General features: G+C 55.6%; 2 protein-coding genes across 2 annotated transcripts; one reads left to right on the forward strand and one right to left on the reverse strand.

Annotated features, from left to right (window-relative positions):
- The first annotated feature begins 1,318 nt into the window (after positions 1-1,318).
- On the forward strand, positions 1,319-12,773 carry CATSPER2 (cation channel sperm associated 2). Its single transcript, XM_048866019.2, has 12 exons — positions 1,319-1,529; positions 2,123-2,336; positions 3,016-3,084; positions 4,197-4,369; positions 5,063-5,218; positions 5,636-5,760; positions 6,524-6,702; positions 7,418-7,517; positions 7,857-7,863; positions 11,264-11,360; positions 11,761-11,922; positions 12,742-12,773. Exons 1-12 carry the CDS (start codon positions 1,383-1,385, stop codon positions 12,771-12,773), a joined length of 1,461 nt encoding a protein of 486 aa, XP_048721976.2. The 5' UTR covers positions 1,319-1,382.
- Positions 12,774-14,960: 2,187 nt separating this feature from the next.
- LOC125643445 (zinc transporter ZIP1) lies at positions 14,961-17,592 on the reverse strand. The gene is made up of 3 exons (XM_048866013.2): positions 17,425-17,592; positions 16,232-16,362; positions 14,961-16,054 (listed from the first exon to the last, which is right to left on the reverse strand). The coding sequence occupies exons 1-3, from the start codon at positions 17,531-17,533 to the stop codon at positions 15,398-15,400; spliced, it is 897 nt and encodes a 298-aa protein (XP_048721970.2). The 5' UTR covers positions 17,534-17,592; the 3' UTR covers positions 14,961-15,397.
- Positions 17,593-18,012: the final 420 nt, after the last annotated feature.

The raw sequence follows: 18,012 nt of genomic DNA on the forward strand, positions 1-18,012 counted from the left end.
CTACGCAACAGTAGCACCTGGGTCCATGAAAAAGCTCTTTGTGCAGGATGAGGAAAGGCCTAGTCCACACAAGCTGAGTAGGGTCAAAACTCACCCTGCCTGGTCTGTGACTTCATTAACAAACAAATCAACAATAAACATCTAGCCCAAGCATCTGCTTCTAGGGACCCGGCTCAGCCCATGGCCTAGGACGGGTAGCCAACCTGAGTCTGGGAAGGAGTCAGAATTTACCAATATACATTGCCGAAGAGCCACAGTAATATGTCAGCAGCCCCCATCAGTTCCCCTGCTCCCGCTCTCCCAGGGCCTCCCACCCACTGGCAATCGGCGCCTCCCCCTCCCTCCCCTGGGAATGTAAAAGACGTTAACAGAGTCCAGGACCCGAGTCAGACAGAGGAATAGAAAGAACTCTGCTTGGAACCTTTGCCCACGGGACATTTTCCCCCATCCCTTAGAGTGCAGCTTTCGCTGAAGACTGCCAAGGCACAGCAGAAGCTTTTTAGATGGCCAGGCTGCCTCTGATTTCAGGAGCACATGCTCAGGCTTGGAAGGATTTGATTTTTGTTATCAGTAAATGTTGGCAAACATCGATGTCACCGCACACTGACAACCGGCAAACAAATATTTCCAGTGGTGATAACAGAAATTTACAGATAGGCGAAGTAAGACAAATGCTGCTTGGGAACTTCAGAGTCAGCTTGAAGGATATTTACTCTGTATGTTCTGATATATGATGCTGACAATTTGTGCTTTGATCGTTATAACGTTTTAATTTTTCGAATATCGGGGGCTACTGTCATCAAATAACAATTTTCTGATCCCCTCGACTTCGCACAACTGTGAAACTTTAAATAGATTAAAGTAAAAAAAAAAAAAAACCTTAAAAATAAATATTGATCCCACCTATCAAACCTGTTAAAAAAGAAATCAACTTCTGCCAAGCTGCTCATGCTCCACTGAGCACCTGCCAGCTGTGTCCCCTTCCTTTCGTCCAGACTGTGAGGTCACTGCAGAGTTCTGTGATGATACAGCAAAGAACCTTCTGAGCCATGCAGGGAACAAGGAGAAGCCAAGCTGGACTCATGAATCCTCAGGTAACAACTCTCTTTGTGGGGGTCTCCATTTCAGACTGACTTCACGCTGCTGCTTTCTCTCTCTCTTTTCAGAGCCCAGAGAGTGCTTCCCAAACCAAAGTCAGCTCCCCATTTACGCTGCTTCCCCGAGCTGATGCCATTCGCTCCAAGCTGATCTACACCTTCTACTTGATCGACCACCTTCAGGGACTGAGCCATGCCATCCCACGGCACAATATCAAGGATTTCCTTGGTAACAAGCCACTCTCACTATGCCAACAGCTGGGGTCCTGTGAGAGGGTGGAATGAATGAGGAGCTCAGATACCTCTCAGTATCTCACCTTGAGTGCCTCTCTTTGCCCACAAACCACGTGCAGGGACCCCCACCCCCCAGCAACATGCCCTATGCTTCTCGCTCTGCTGGGCAGGCCTGCCAAATTTCTCCATGCTGACTGGGTAAGCTGAGGTCACTGGAGAGAGCTCTGGGCACTGAGGGTGGTGAGCCCATCTTTCTCCTAGGGTTTGACACAGTGCCCACACTGCAGAATCTGAACATACGGGAGTTTCTCTCCCCAGGAGCAGGATTGCTGACATTAACCTAGCACTGACTCCGGAGGAGGTGTGGGCTTCACAGGTAGGGTTCCTGGAGGTGCCAGCCTGATTTGCTTCCCTCCACATCCTAGCTGCAAATGGCTATGTGACGTGGCTGGGGCTGCAGCTGGGCTGTGGCTCTATACTGGGCTTTGGGTGAGTTGTCTAAGCTGCTCTCCTACCTGTATTTACTCTCCACAACTGAGGCAGGAAAGGCCTAGATCCTCAAAATGAATGGACATGGATGGACGTTAGAAGCCTACATACGTTTGAAGATCTGGGCCAAAATGTGTGTTTTTCTGCACCCATGCAGCTCCCCCAGGGGTATCACTCAGCAGTGCAGGCAGGGGACAGGCATTTTCAGCCCCCCTCCTTACTGACTGAAACGCTCTCCTGCTAGGAACAGGTCTAGCTGTGCTGGACTCTCTGGCTCCTCTTCCTCCCTGCATGTCCTCCAGGACCCCCCTGGGAGGAGTTCTGTGTCACTGTTCCCTACAGACCCCAAGAAGCAGAGGAAGCTGATGCTCACAGACCATAACCAGCTGGTTCGTTTCAACATCACCCCAGTCAGGAACACCATCATCACCCCAGAGAAACGCCTACGTAACCGCATCCAAGTGCGCTGCAGCCGCTGGCCTCCCCTGACCATGTGGGCATCCTGGGTCCTGAACAGTATCCTTTGACAAATCAGGACTGATGCTGCCATCGGGCGAGTAAGGGAGTCTGGTATGAAGAGAAGGAAAAAATAGTCCCTAAGTGTGATAGACAAAATCAGCTGCAAGAGAAGTGATGGAATCCCAGTAGCTTGGGACTGGACAAAGCGGAGAGTTGACCAGCAGGGGGCTGGATAAATTTTTCCATCTCTGTATTCTGTGGTTCTAGTTGTCAGTGCTTCCCACCTGTACATAAGGTCCAATTTAGCGGATGAAATCTGAATTGTTGCCTAATGAGGAGTGGGGCAAGTGCCATGAGGAGGGTGGTCAGGGTAGAGAAGGAACAGAGGTGCAGGCCAGGAAATGGGCGCTTCGAGGCTCCAAGCTCCAGGTGGATGGTGGTTTCTGCACATGCCTTTCCTCTGACACGGGTAAACAGCTCATGACCTCCTGTCGACCGGTTCGGTGGCTGAGGCACATTGTTGAGGGTGTGTTAGGATGCTTGTGCTGGTATTTGGGCTTGATGGGATGCTGTACTCCTTTGGGGGTTGTGTGTGGAGCTCTGTTACTTCAGCATTAGAGCTGCTCTGGATACTACCCATTGTCTTATGAGTTCTCAAGTGTAGGTGCCCCAGCCCCTGTAGAGTCTGACAGAATAACATAGAGTTTCCTGCATATTTCTCAGCGAGAAACCCCAGGTACCATCTTCAAAAGCTTCATCATCTTTCTCATCTTCCTGAACATGCTGGTTCTTATGATCAAGAGCGGTGAGAGGGAGACGGGGCCTCTATGCGTGTGAAAGTAGTGCCAGCCTGGCAGCCTTGGGGGCAGAACCCCTCTGTGCCCAAGCATAGATAGTGTTTGTGGGCTCAGGCCCCTGCAGCCTGCCTCCAGAGGCAAGACAGGGATGCTGGGGCAGTCCATAATTGGAGCAAGGGGCTGCCAATGAGAACCAAGTTATGGTGGTTTTGTGGTGTAGGCACCTGTCCATGACGTATTGAATTCAGAGCACCGTCTAATTTCAGCTAAGCCACCAACAAGTCATCAGATGGTGACGGCTCTCCATCACCGCTGCCCTGACCTAGAGTCAGTGACATAAAGGTGGAGAGCCCAGAGCCCATCACCAGTCTCTAGGCAATTCAGCCCTCATTACTGGACACCAATTCCTTCCTCAGGCTCATTCCCCTGCTCAAAATCTCACCTCTCCCAGCTCTTCCACTCCTGGCTGGTGCTGTCTCCCCTCCACATCCCTATCTCCCACCGGGCTTAGGCACTCAGCCCCCACTGTTCTTTTCACTAGGGCTATGTCCTTCTACAGTGCTCCACTTGTTACAGAGTCTCTGGTACCTGGTAGAGATTGAAGTCCCTGCTCCAAGGAGGCACAATCCAAGCTTGGGATGACTGAGACAGGATGTTGGGGAGGGAGTTGCTAAGGCCTCTCCTGTGCCCACCTCCCCCAAGAGTCCTAACATCTCCAGTCTCCACTAGCGAGGAGCCGCTTCCAGGGCCAGAGGAGAAGGACTTGACTATGCTAAACATTAACAAGCAGGGGACCACCTCCACTAGCACCTTAGGAGTGTATGTACCAGCAATGTGTGTCCTGAACAGTCTGCCCCATAGGGCACAGCCAGCAAATGCCTGTGAGTTCCCAGAGACCAGTTACTCAGTGCTTCTCAACTGGTGCCCTCCCCTGCAGCCCTCTGACTCCAGGTCCAGCTTTGCCTCTGAGCATGGCACGATCCTCAGCTGGGGCTGGACATGTTGAATAGTCAGTGATACACAAGGAGTTTCTGTCCATCCCCCTCTTCATGCTATTTCCCTTCCCCAGTCAACACTTTGCTGGAGCCAGGCTTCAGCAACTGTCTCTTGTGCTTCCCAGAGGTGATGGACAATATGGATGTCAGCCTGGTGAACCTGAAGCTCGCCTTAGAGGTGACCGTCTGGGTCATCCTCCTCATTTTTATCATGGAGATTTTGCTGAATTGGATTGTTAGTTTCAGAGGCTTCTGGAAAAACAGCTGGAATGTCTTCGACTTCAGCATTACCATAGTGGTGAGAGACACGGGGGAGTCTACAGGGGAGGGGAAGCAAAGGGCAATGCATGGACCACAAGACTAGCTCCCTGTTGCTTCATCACCTTGGGTAGCCTTGTGCCCAGAAAGTTCTGGTGGGACTCACAGTTCAGGGGACTTTCTCAAGGGGTCCCAAAGCAGGACAGAGACTGCTCCTCTTTGGCTACTCAGGCTCATTATTGGTCATGTATTGTGGTGCCCAAATGCTTCAGAACTACCGGTGGTTTTGTGATGCTTACATCTGCCCTCTAGGGAGTTCCAGTCCATCACCAAGTTCCAGCATCACCACTTTGGGCTATGTGGTGTCTCTTCTGGCCCCAGCTCCTGGAGTCATGTGATTGTGAAGCTCAACTTTCATTATAGGCAAAAAAATGTAAAAGGGAAGTTTCTGGTTAGGAAGAAAAAGCTGGAAAATGTGACCCCTAAAGGCTCAAAACTTAGAAAGCAAAGACAAGACCCAGAATTTATTATTTTTAAAGCCATGATTCTGTGGGCACTGACTCATGCTTACCAAACCTAGAGGGAAGAAGGCTGCAATGCAGAGGGGTGGTAGTGGGTTGATGCCCTGTTAAGTGGCTGTGTGGGGGGCAGGTGGGGTGTGGCTTGGCCTGACTCTGCAGGGCAGCATAACCTGAACATGGTCATCTTGCTGCTCTGTTCCCTTGGCTCATAGTCCGTGATCCCCGAGTTCCTGGACATCGTTGGCGTAACCAACAAGATAGCTGCCATGAGTTTCATCAGGGCCTTCCGCATCCTCCGCACCTTAAAGCTCTTCTCCAAATTCCGGCAAGTTCGGGTGATCATCCTGGCAATAGCAAAGACCTTGAAGGTACAAAACCGGCGAGGTGGGGGCATGCTGAGACAGGTGCCAGAGCTGGGGGGCGGAGCTGCATGTATGCCAAACTCCTTCCTGTTGGTTAGTCTCCCAGCACTCAGCCTTGCCCTGGGTACATAGCACTGGCCTCCCAGCACTGCCACCTGCCCCTTGCCCCCATTTACGGAACCCCAGCCCCTAATGCTCACATACTGATGTTAATTTTTAACAGTCCCGTCCCCCCTGCCACAAGCCCTTGGCTGTACCTGCCCTGTTTTGCTCCTCGCTGCTGCAGGCCTTGGCCTAGCCCACCCCTGTTGCTGAGCAGCATCCTTGTTGTTCTATGTCTAATCTAGACTGTAAACTCCCTGGGCAGCATCAGCCCCCAAGCTCCCCTCAGCCCTGGCTCCTCTCTGCTTCTCCCCTGCCCAGGCTATGACCTTCATCCTGCTGCTCTTGCTGGTTTTCTTCTATGTGTTTGCTGTATCTGGCATCTTCTTCTTTGAGAGCTACAGTCGGTCAGACCGCACCGACCTGGAGTTCAGCATGTATTTCAGGTACATCTCCTTGCTTATGTTAGTGTAATGCCCCATCACCCAGCAGCAAGACACCCTCGTCCCTCTGGTCATGGGGGGGGGGCACTGTTCTACTCTTTCACCTTTCTACTCCTGTTCCTCAGCTGGGTGATCTCACAACCTCTGGGAGGACATGGGGCTGCAGAGCCAGCTGGAAGGAGTGGAGCAGTGGGGATGCAGGTGGCCCTGGGCTGGGGAATACATTGACACTTTACAGCTTGACACTGATGGGTGCTGGGCTCTAGGGGGACACCCCCAAGGCCTAGCAGCTGCCAAAAGCTGGGCTTTGTGCTTGATGACACCCCCCTCCTCCCTCAGACTCCAGTGCCTTCTCTTTGATGTATGTATGTGGTCTAACTGTGGAACTGCTGGATGCTCTTGGAGATGCTGAGGACAGTCGTAGTGCCATGTAGCAGTGATACAAGGCTGCAGCTCACAAGCCCTGGCCAGTGTCTGAGTTGGACCATGTTAGTCTAGACCTCCCTCTGACGGGGGCCTGCCCGTTGTGCATGGCAGAATGCTGGGGCCAAGCAAACTGCTTACCTGAGTGTCATGCTGTCACCTTCCCAGCATAAGGGCCACAACTAACTGATGTCAGCCCCCTCCTCTGCAGCATCCCTGCACTTAGACTCAGCCGAGAGATCACCAGCAAAGCAGCGGGTGGCCCTGAGCCAACTTGGACCCCACAGGCTCAATAGGCCTCAAGGTCAATGCAGCATGCCCTGAAGCTGTTCTCTGCCCGCAGGGATATCCCCAACACCTTGGTGACACTGTTCATCCTCTTCACCATGGATCACTGGTATGCCCTGCTCCAGGACACCTGGAAGATACCTGAGATGAACAAGGTCATCAGCAGCCTCTATATCATCCTCTGGCTGCTGATTGGATCCTTCATGTTCAGGAACATCTTTGTGGCAATTATGGGTAAGTGCCTGGGCCCCACACACTGCCCAGGCCGCAGGAACCCTACAGCCTCCCATGCTGGCACGTGGTGGGGCTCTGACAGTCCCCATGCAAAGCCCTCTGCCCACAGTGGCTCCCTATTGCTACATCTAGTTCCCCTGCAAAGCAAAGTTTGGGCCCTTCTCAGCTTCTGGTGGTACCGGCTTCAGGCTAGTGTGGAAGGCTTCCACCTTATAAACTCAGGACAGGTCTTGCCCCTGTCCTTGCAGACTCTCTGGACAACTAGAAAACTCCTAGAATCACAGCAGGGCAGGGACTACGCATGGGAAAGCAGAGTAACTGGTGGGTGGGGATTGTGACTTGGTCACACCTGTTTAACTGAAACATCTGACAAACCAAGAGGACTGGTGCCAAAGGTTCAACACCCCAGCCCTTTGGTTTAGGGCTGAAGGAATCCCCGTTCAGCTCTCTGGTACTTCAAGGAGACCGTGAGCAAAAAGAAGGTAGTATTTGATGTTCCTATGGTAAAAGACAAGCAGAAATAAACCCTGTTTTGAAAAATAACCTTCTGGCTGCTGCCCTAGATCCCAGCTCACCAGGTATAAAGTCTAGCGGGTTCTGGGCAGCAGTGGCACACAGAAGGGTAACAGTCTGTAGGGAAGCCTTCACCCCCCCCACTGCCCCTTCTAAGAACCTCAGGACCCCCAGGGCTTAATGGGGGCTCTGGGTTTGTCAGTGACTAATTTCCAGATGATCCGGAGTGACCTGGCTGAAGAGGTGAAGCAGATAGAGGCCCAGAAGAAAGCAGATTTATTTAAAACACAGATTATAGAGAGGTGAGTGAGTACAGCACCCACCGCACCTCGGGCTGGTCTGGGGATTATCACACCTTCTAGTCTGCAGCCCAGGCCACTGCCCCACCCCAGCCACTACCACCACACCAAAGTATGACAGCCCCCAGGAGATGCAGCTGTCCTGTACCCCAGCAGAGACTGATGGGCACCAGTGCCCAAGGCCCCTGCAGTGGTGGCAGGTGATTATGTGAGGTGGTTATGGGGTTGAGGGTGCAATCCAGACCAACAGGGGATTGAGTCGCTACCTGCCCTATAACTCTGGTGTCTCAAATTCTTTGCTACTTTAACTCCCTGCCCAGCACGTTCACAGTCAGCAACAAGCAGGCAGGTCCTATCCTGAGTGTCTGTGTGCTTCATAGCCCTAGTCCAGCAGGTCTGACCCCAGCATCCTGCCAGCCACACTCCAGTCAGAGTCCCCGCTCTCTACCAGCCTCGGGTGCTACTTGCAGAGTGATGCCAACACACACCCACTCCTAAATCTTCCCACATCCATGTGCTCTGTAATGTCCAGTGCTCACCTGGACAGGTCAGAGACATAATATGGCTTGTTTGTTCCTCAAGACACAAAAAAGCATCACAGCACATTTACTGGGATAAATACACACTCTACTACATGCACAGCATTGAGTTGGTTTACAGTAAAAATAAAATAAAAATCTATTAACAATAGGTCCTAGGATCAATGATGCCAACAAATAGGAATAAAGTTAGAAGGGTTACAACACACATCTAAAAGTCTCAGACTTAATCTAGCAAGCTGCAGGCTTTGTTCAAGCTGTTGTCTCTGACCAGTCATTCATCTTTGCCACCATGGCTGGCTTTCCCTGTCAGGACCTTCCACAGAAGTACCAGGTGCTGGTTTTCCTTGTCTTCCTAGGTAAAAGATCTTTGCCTAAGAAGGTTTATCATCTACACTTAGGCTATGTCTACACTGGCAATTGACCGATAAAACTTTTGTCTTTCAGAGGCGTTAACTCTCCCCCTGCCTGAAAGACAAATTTTGGCATGACAAGCGCCAGTGAGAACAGCACGTTTTAGGCAGGGGAGCGCTCCTGCCAACAACAGAAACGCTGCTTGTTGGGGGTGGAAGTTTGTCAGCAGGAGAGCCGACAAACAGCAGCTACACTGCACGACTTTTAGCAACACAGCTGTAATGACAGCTATGTTGCTAAAAGCTGTGTAGTGTAGACACAACCTCAGTTCCCAGAGACTTCAACCCTTGTTTGGCTGAAGGGCCTGTCTTTCTAAGCTTGCACAAGTTCTGTTCCCCTGAGTCTGTCCAGTGACACATGCCAAAGATGGCATCTGTCCGTGCTTATAGCTCCTGAAGTTCAAAGTCTTTGTTTCAAGAGGCAGATGGTCTCACGCTACTTCCCCCTTCCTGTGGGCTTCCCACCCTCTGCATGTAAATGGGGCTGCCATTGTTTTGAGACAGGTGCCTTCCCTTGGTCTGGGAGGGACCCTTTTTCTCCCTGGTTGAGCACAGACTTAAAGCACAATATCATTAAGTATCCAGATTCCTCATACAGGGTTAATACAGACATCTCTCAATGATATTACTCACCAGTGTGGCATCAGCTTCCAGAAAAGCCCTCACTTGAGACACTTTTGTAATACAGTGATACTGCATTCAACCAGCTGATTCCATGGCTGTTCATTCAGGCTCTTTATAGACCAGTAAATCTTTACAATGGACTTTTCTGAGGTCACCCCTAAAAGTGACGTTCATTCAAGCTGAGTAAGGCAACAGGGAGTCTGGTGGTGAAGGAAGCGCCATGCTCTTTCTTCCTCCAGGGGGTAGCTTAATAGCTTTGTCTACCTAATGTGTAAAAATGGACCTTCATTCTCCTTGCCTGAAGACCAGGCTGACACATTCCTCTGTTTAGGGCAGACTCCCCCAGCATGCCCAGTTTAGTCATAATTGCAGCACATATCCATAACTCTCAATCCACACCATGTACATACTGATCAATAGCATTCTTGTGATGTAAGTTAGTAGTTCTCAAAGGATAGCGTATAAAATGTGGCTTGCGAGATATTACAATAGCATGTAGGGTGTGAATACCGGGGGGTTACAGTCAGAGATATACCCAGATAATCTGGGCAAGTGACCCACACTCTCACGCTGCAGACGAAGGCAAAAGCCCCTTGTCACAGATCCACCAGATTGGTGCTATGCCCCCAGCTTTGGAACAGTCTCTTGGAGGGGCTCCTTTGGTGAGCCAGACCCCCTGGGGGTTTCACTCTGCTTTCAGGGTCAGCCACATGCTCTCACCACCTCCAGAGACTGAACCTCTGGGGCTCCATCCCTCCTGCTTCACAGCAAATCCAACTGCAACAGCCTGGCAGAGACTTGCCCACTCTCCAGGGACTAAGCACCTCGCCCAATGGCTGCAGACACATGCTGTGAAAACAGATTTATAGTCACCTGGACACAGCCTAGGAAGGCCTTCGGGCAGCACAGAGAAATGAAGGTCCATGCTGGTCAGCCTAGAGCACTTCACCAGCCCCACTGCTGTGAAGCCCAGTTCATGCTTGGTCTCTTCCTGACTGCCTTCCTTAGTTCCTAAGTGAAAAGCCCAGTCCATATTCCCCCACTTTCCCCTCCGCATCCTTTGTTCCCTCTGATGAGTTAGAGACCACCTTCTAATTTCCAGCCTGAATTTGTTCTTGTGCCAACATTGTCCTTTAGCGTCAATAGCCCTTCACCCTCCCTGGTGCTTATCTCCCTGATGTATTTATAGCTAGTAGTCATAGCCCCTCTCTGCCTTCATTGTGCCAGGCTAAACAAGACCAGCTCTTCCAGTCACTTCTCATAAGGCAGGACCTCCGTTCCCCTAGTAGCTCTTCTCTGCGTCTGTTCCAGTCTGAATTCACTTTTCTTGCCCATGGGTGACCAGAACTGTACACAGTGCCTCACACACTGGCATGAATACTTCTCTCTCTGCTGGAGACATCTTGCCTGCTAGGAGCAGATTTGCGTTTTTTGCAGTGCATCACTGGTAGCTGATGCTTGATCACAGGATGACTAACACACCCAGCTCTCTCTCCTCCTCTGCTGCTGCTTCCAACTGAGGTCTGCAAAACTTAGACTCTAAGTGCTGAGCTCCCCTCACAACCGAGGCCACTGCCCCATGGCTTACATCCGTCCTGCTGGGGGGCAGGGATAGGGATCTCCCGCCACAGCCAACATCCATGCCAGGCACCCTTCCGCTCCCTGCTGGGAGCAACTGCACAGCCCGTGCTCTCCCAGGGCAGCCCCATGTGAGTTCTCTCACTCCTTGGGTTGGGACCCTTATTAATATCTACTTTTTGACTATGTAGGAGACACAGCCAGCCCATCTCAGCAGACAGCCCACAGATGCCCTTGGTGAGCATGGGTATCCATAAGCATTAAGGGATGGCAATGATGGGTAAGCACCTGAGGAACCTGTCCCCCAGAGCAGTGGGTACAGCCCCCACTGCATTCACCACAGCACCCTGTCCTCAGAAGGGCAAGGACTGCTGGGTTTGGCCTTAACTCAGAATTCAGCCCTGGGCACAGGCACCTGCCTACAATACAGGGCTCCGCCCCTGCACCCATGCCCACCCTAGCTGGACTCTGACAGCTTGCCTGCCAGGCCCTTTATTCCAGGCCATGCTGTGGCTGACCTAGATCACCATCCATGGCAGGGTTTAGAACCAGCAGTGTTTCTCTCCAGCGCTATGTTGGGTTCCTCTCTCTTCAGCAGGTCTCAGGCTTGGAGGTTTGCCCAGGAGCAGAGGCAGCCCCTAGTGCGCAGCAGCCAGAGTACATGGTGGTAGCGAAGCAGAGCGTGAAGGACTGTAAGTGCACATGCCCCACATAGGGCAGGGGGAGTGTCCACCTAGCTGCAGGAGCCTGAGCAGAGCTATGCTGAGCTAACTCGGCTCCTGCTCTGCATTTCGTTGTGCTGGGGAGACTGCAGTCCAAGGGATACCCCTTCCTGGGAGCACCAAACCCAAGGCCTTGGGTGCAGGGGCAGAGAGCAGCAGAAGGGAGGACCACAGCGAGCCACTCTCCTTCCCCCAGCAGCAGGAGCCCCTGTTCCATGTGCAAGGGGAGGGGGCATTAGAAACAGAAGGGCCCTTTCTGTCCCCTCACAGCAGGGCAGGAATCTCATACCACCATGCAGGAGGTGCATGGAAATCATTGGGGGGGGGGGGGCTTTGCCAGTCCTGAAGCTGCAGCCTTTGCCTCTGCTAGTGGACTGGGAGACATACATCCACCAGAACCTGCAGAGCCTGGTGGAGGTCAATGAGGATGGATGGGTGGTGTGGCCCAGCGACTCCCTCTTCCGCTACTTTGAACTGCTGGAGCAGCTGCAGCACAACCTTGAAGAGCGCAAGAGGCTGCAGCATTATGCAGGTGAGTAGGAGGCAAACAGCACGGGGGGGGGGGAGGAGGTTCCTGAGCACACAGGGGAAGACATGCTCCTTCTCCTCCTTTGGGACACTGCCTGGCCTTCTTTCTGCCTGCAGCATTTCATTCTTCTCAGCCCCTCTCCCACCAGCAGCAAAACAACCCCCCAGCCAGGGAACAGGGCTCCCTGCAAGGCAATTTCCATGCCCCAGGCCTGCTCCCTCCCCCATTTGCTCTTGGGGCAGGGCATGCTCATTGCTATTGACCAGGAAGGCTAGTTGTCCCCCATTCATAACTAGGTGCCCAGAATGGAAGAGACTGTTCTGGGGGAAGTCACCTCAGGGCAGGGTCTGCTGTGCACATAGAGCCCACTGCCTTTGCCCCAGGTCCTGGCACCAGCACCCCAGCATTCTCCTAGTCTGAACTGCATTGAATTGCCTACCCCTTCCATTTATTTCTCTGACCTCCCTAGGATGTGTGGGTCCTCCCAACTTGGCACAGTGGTTACATGCTCAAATGATGCTGTCTAGCCTCAGCTTCCTGTCATGCTGGTAGATCAGCACCTCTCCACCCCTGCTGCTCAGCACAGCTGCACAAGTGGCTGAGTGGCTCATCCCCTCCAGGATCAGAGCAGCTCTCTACCAGCAGAAAGCCGCTAGCTGCAGAGATCTGAGCACAGGAGTGGTTGGCCCTTGCCATTCTACAGGACTGTCTCCTCCACTTATGTAATTCGCTACAAGCTGATCAGCCCCTATGGTTGGGGGAAAGTGCCATTACTTTACCAGCAGCAAACAGCCAGACCTCTTCTACCTTTCTTTCCTACAGTTATGGCCTTATTAAACATGGAGGACAAGTAAGGAGTCACGTCCAAGGGACTCTGTGCAGCAGGAGAGCCCTTCCCACCAGGGGAGAAGTTAGCACCACTATGCTACAGAGAGAACTACAGAACTGCCAGCAGGAACAGCTGCCCCAACTCCTCCCTCCCCTGAATTTCTGCATTCCCTCTCCAATCCCCACACCAATCCTGTTGCAGGCTCAAGGCAGCTGGCCTTAGAGGCAGTGTTTAAGACCTGGGCTAGATTAAATAGGAAGTAGCTGACCTTTGTATTCTTGGCAGCATGGGCTGATTACACAGCTGATTCAGCCTTCCTCCCCAGGGGTCAGCCCTCCATTCCCTTCCCTTAGCTGTGGCTGCTCCCCCCGGCACTGCACAGCACAAGTGCCCCACAAGCCTGCCTCCCTTTTCCCTTGGGGTGTTGATGCAGGCTAACTGCACCATGGTTGGCATGCTGGAGCCACCGACCTTCAACAAGGATGCTGGGTCTGGGGCAACTCAAGAACCATCCTCCAAGCTGCAGGCCTTGCCCAGCCTGTGCTACATAGTAGTGCTTTGGGGAGGGTGGGGAAGTGCTTCCCCTCAGCTCTCTGCAGGAAGTGGCCAGCAGTGGCAGATAGGGAAGGGATGGCAGAGCCTAGATTCTTTATAGATCCAGTTTACAGGATTCTCATCTGCTCTTGCCCACGGCAGCAGTTCCTTTGGGGTCCTCCATTACTGGTGCCACCCCCATCTGCTAGCATCAGGAAATAAAAAGAGGCATGGGCTAGAGGTCAGCACTGCTACTGTGGGAAGTGGGGCTCCATTCCCAGTTCCTCCAGGACAGACTGCAAGATCACAGGGAAGTCTCCCCATCCATAGAACAGGGTTAAGGCCCAGCTCACAGGAACACACAGATTGATTCTTCAGCTGGAGACCAGGCTTGTCTCAGCAAACTCAACCCGGGCACCGCATTCCCTGCAGCACCTGGGTTGTGACCCTGGGTACTGCCCAGTGGTTACCTGGGGGAAGCATCTCCTCCTCTGGGGGATAAGCCATTGTGCCCGAAGAGCAGTCCTCCGTCCTGGGCACAGCCCCTGCCACCCAGGTCCACAGCCTAGCCTGCCTTCTCCTAAGCCTGCAAGGAGCTTGCACTTCACTCTCCATTGCTCACCAGAGGGCACTGCAGCACCAAGCAAGCCTGGCCTGAGAGAGGGCTGTTCCCATCCCCTGCCCCAGGCTACTGCCCACAGGGCCATAACAGAGTATTGTCCTGCCCTCCCTCATGCCAGGCCCCTTCTCCCTGCATTCATAGAATCATAGAATATCAGGGTTGGAAGGGACCTCAGGAGGTATCTAATCCAACCCCTTGCTCAAAGCAGGGCCAATCCCCAATTAAATCATCCCAGCCAGGGCTTTGTCAAGCCTGACCTTAAAAACTTCTAAGGAAGGAGATTCCACCACCTCCCTAGGTAACACATTCCAGTGTTTCACCACTCTCCTAATGAAAAAGTTTTTCCTAATATCCAACCTAAACCTCCCCCACTGCAACTTGAGACCATTACTCCTGTTTTGTCATCTGCTACCACTGAGAACAGTCTAGATCCATCCTCTTTGGAACCCCCTTTCAGGTAGTTGAAAGCAGCTATCAAATCCCCCCTCATTCTTCTCTTCTGCAGACTAAACAATCCCAGTTCCCTCAGCCTCTCCTCATAACTCATGTGTTCCAGTCCCCTAATCATTTTTGTTGCCCTCCGCTGGACGCTTTCCAGTTTTTCCACATCCTTCTTGTAGTGTGGGGCCCAAAACTGGACACAGTACTCCAGATGAGGCCTCCCTCGATCTGCTGGCAATGCCCCTACTTATACATCCCAAAATGCCATTGGCCTTCTTGGCAACAAGGGCACACTGTTGACTCATATCCAGCTTCTCGTCCACTGTAACCCCTAGGTCCTTTTCTGCAGAACTGCTGCCGAGCCACTCGGTCCCTAGTCTGTAGCGGTGCTCCACGGTGCTTCCTTTGCTCCGCTCTCTGCGCCAGGCTGGGGCAGCGGTTTCAGGGCTGACTCTGGCCCTGCTCAGCCACCACACTCCAGGGCATCTCACAGGATTAGCTCTCTGCCTTTCCCATGCAATGGAGATGCACCCCCCCACACAGAAGGGCACACCCCAGGAGCCTGTCTCCTGCCAGAACCTGGACCTCCCCCAGCAGGGAGTAGAGGAAGCTGGCTTTCCTGGGCGCAGCAGAGTCTTTAATATAAGCCATACAATTTCCACTTGTAAAATCAGTACAATAGCCGTTTAAAAGGATAAAATGGAGGGGCTGCTGTGGTGATGGGGGTGTTCACGAAACATTGGAGTGATCATGATCAGGCATTTGCACGTTCACCTCACCTGCCGGCCCAAGTGCAGGCATTACACTTATGAACAGCATGCTGCTAAACTATTAAGCCAGGCCCTACTCTGACTCCAGAGCAAAAACCAGGCTGCCCTGAACCCACCCCCAAGACCCTCCCACCCCTAAAACTCTGCCCAAGAGGCATCCCAGTCCATCTCCAGGAGACACTGGTAGCAGGGGCTGAACCTGCAGGTGATGGTTTCCCAGGCCAGTGCCTGCCTCAGTACATGTGAGCGCAGCCAGCAGCTGCCCAAGCAGGGCCAATGGCATCAGCCCAGGAAGCGCAAGGCAGCCATGACTGAGAAGCCCAGCAGCATGGAGAGCACTTTGGGCAGGCGGCACTTCGGGGAGTTCAGTTCATGAGGCAGGATCTCAAGGAAGGTGATATAGACAAAGGTCCCTGCAGCAATCCCTTCCAGCAGGCACTGGGCCATGGTGCTGCTGGGGCCCGGGTTCTGCATCATCACAATCCCCACTGCGATGCCAAGGGGAGACATGAGGGCAAAGGTGCTAATCAGAGCCACAAACCAGCAGGTGGGGACCTGGCTCTGGAGCAGCAGGAGCGAGAGGCTGACAGCAATCACGCTCTTATGCGCCACGATGGCGATGCAGATCTGCAGCACCTTGGACTCCGTGTCCTGCAGCCCCACGGCCAGGCCCTCGAACAGGGAGTGCACCGATAGAGATAGGAAGAGGACAAAGGAGCGGAAGGACGAGTGGGCCGGGAAGTCTGCAGGCAAGTGAGGCGCACCCGTCTCCACCACCCACTCACCAGTGTCTGCTGGCTGAGGGGTGGCCTCCCCACAGGAGAGGAGGGGGGTGGCCTCCCCTGACCGCCGCTCACTGCAGTCCAGGACCATGTGCTCGATTATGAGAACCAGCAGGAAGCCAAGAGTCAGGACGAATTCAGGAAAGGGAAAATCCACCTGGGGAAGCAGAGAAAGCATTAGCCCGAGCAGAGGCCTCCGGACCCCCAACCCAGCCGAGACGGTGGAGATGACCCCAGGGCCAGCTGGTGGGGCTGCAGCTAGGAACCGGGAGGAACAGCAAGCCCAGCTGGCCCATCCCAGCGCTATTCGGGGAGGGTGCTGCGGGGTACCTACCGTGATCTGCTGGCTCCGCAGCTCCTCCCGCATGTCAGACAGAGAGTCAGGGACGATGTCCAGCAGGCAGGTGGCCAGGAAGATTCCTCCAGCCACGCAGCCGACAAAGCTGCGCCACCGCCCGCGGATCCCTGCTCCGGAGAGGGAGCCGTCAGCGTGGCAGCCCCCCCCGGGAGACCCCGTCCCGCGGGGGGGGCAGGGTCCCGGCGTCCTCCCTCTACCCCCCACCCCCCCCCACTGGGAGACCCCGTCCCACGGGTGGGGGGCAGGGTCCCAGCGTCCTCCCTCCCCCCACCCCCACACTGGGAGACCCCGTCCCGCGGGGGGGGCAGGGTCCCGGCGTCCTCCCTCTACCCCCCCCCGCACTGGGAGACCCCATCCCGCAGGGGGGGCAGGGTTCCGGCGTCCTCCCTCTACCCCCCCCCGCACTGGGAGACCCCATCCCGCGGGGGGGGGCAGGGTCCCGGCGTCCTCCCTCTACCCCCCCCACACTGGGAGACCCCGTCCCGCGGGGGGGCAGGGTCCCGGCGTCCTCCCTCTACCCCCCCCCGCACTGGGAGACCCTGTCCCGCAGGGGGGGCAGGGTCCCGGCATCCTCCCTCTACCCCCCCCCGCACTGGGAGACCCCGTCCCGCGGGGGGGGGGCAGGGTCCCAGCGTCCTCCCTCCCCCCACCCCCACACTGGGAGACCCCGTCCCGCGGGGGGGGCAGGGTCCCGGCGTCCTCCCTCTACCCCCCCCCGCACTGGGAGACCCCGTCCCGCGGGGGGGGGCAGGGTCCCGGCGTCCTCCCTCTACCCCCCCCCGCACTGGGAGACCCCGTCCCGCGGGGGGGGCAGGGTCCCGGCGTCCTCCCTCTACCCCCCCCACACTGGGAGACCCCGTCCCGCGGGGGGGCAGGGTCCCGGCGTCCTCCCTCTACCCCCCCCCCCCGCACTGGGAGACCCCGTCCCGCGGGGGGGGCAGGGTCCCGGCGTCCTCCCTCCCCCCACCCCCACACTGGGAGACCCCGTCCCGCGGGGGGGCAGGGTCCCGGCGTCCTCCCTCTACCCCCCCCGCACTGGGAGACCCCGTCCCGCGGGGGGGCAGGGTCCCGGCGTCCTCCCTCTACCCCCCCACACTGGGAGACCCCGTCCCGCGGGGGGGGCAGGGTCCCGGCGTCCCCCCCCCACACTGGGAGGCCCCCGCACGCACCCGCGCCCCGCAGCCGCCCGGGGAGCAGCCCGGGGAGCAGCCCGCAGAGCAGCGGCAGGAGCAGCAGCCCGAGCAGGCCGCCCAGCTTGGCCGCCAGCAGGGACCGCATGACGCCGCCTCGGGGCTCGCGGCCGCCGCGCGAGCTTTAAACCCGCTCTGCGCGGGACAGGCCCCGCCCACAGCCCTCGCGCCCCCGCACGCGGATTGGCCAGAGCCGCAGAAAGGGGAGGAGCCTTCACGGTGAGGGGCGGGGCTTGCGCGCAGGCGGGCGCGCCCCGGGGCGGCAGCTGGGCCGGTTCCACGTGGTCGGTGCCGAGCGGAGGGGGCGGCCCCCGGGCTCGCTGCGGGCCCCGGGCTCGGCTCCCCCCAGCGGGGCGGGGCGGGGCGGGACGAGGGGCTGACGGTGCCTCCTTGTCTGCTCTCCTGGGGGGCTGGGGCTGGTACCTCCCTGGGAGCGGGCCGCCTCTCTGCTCCCGGGCTGCAGAGCTGGTCGCCCGCGGTTCCTGTTCTGTCCCCGCCGGCCCCCTGAAGTGGAGACGGGAAGGGAGGTGCCCGGCAGCCGGCGGAGGGGGCGCTCATGGGCCTCGG

Source organism: Caretta caretta, chromosome 10 (genome assembly GCF_965140235.1).
Source record: "Caretta caretta isolate rCarCar2 chromosome 10, rCarCar1.hap1, whole genome shotgun sequence".
Lineage (NCBI taxonomy): Eukaryota > Metazoa > Chordata > Testudines > Cheloniidae > Caretta > Caretta caretta.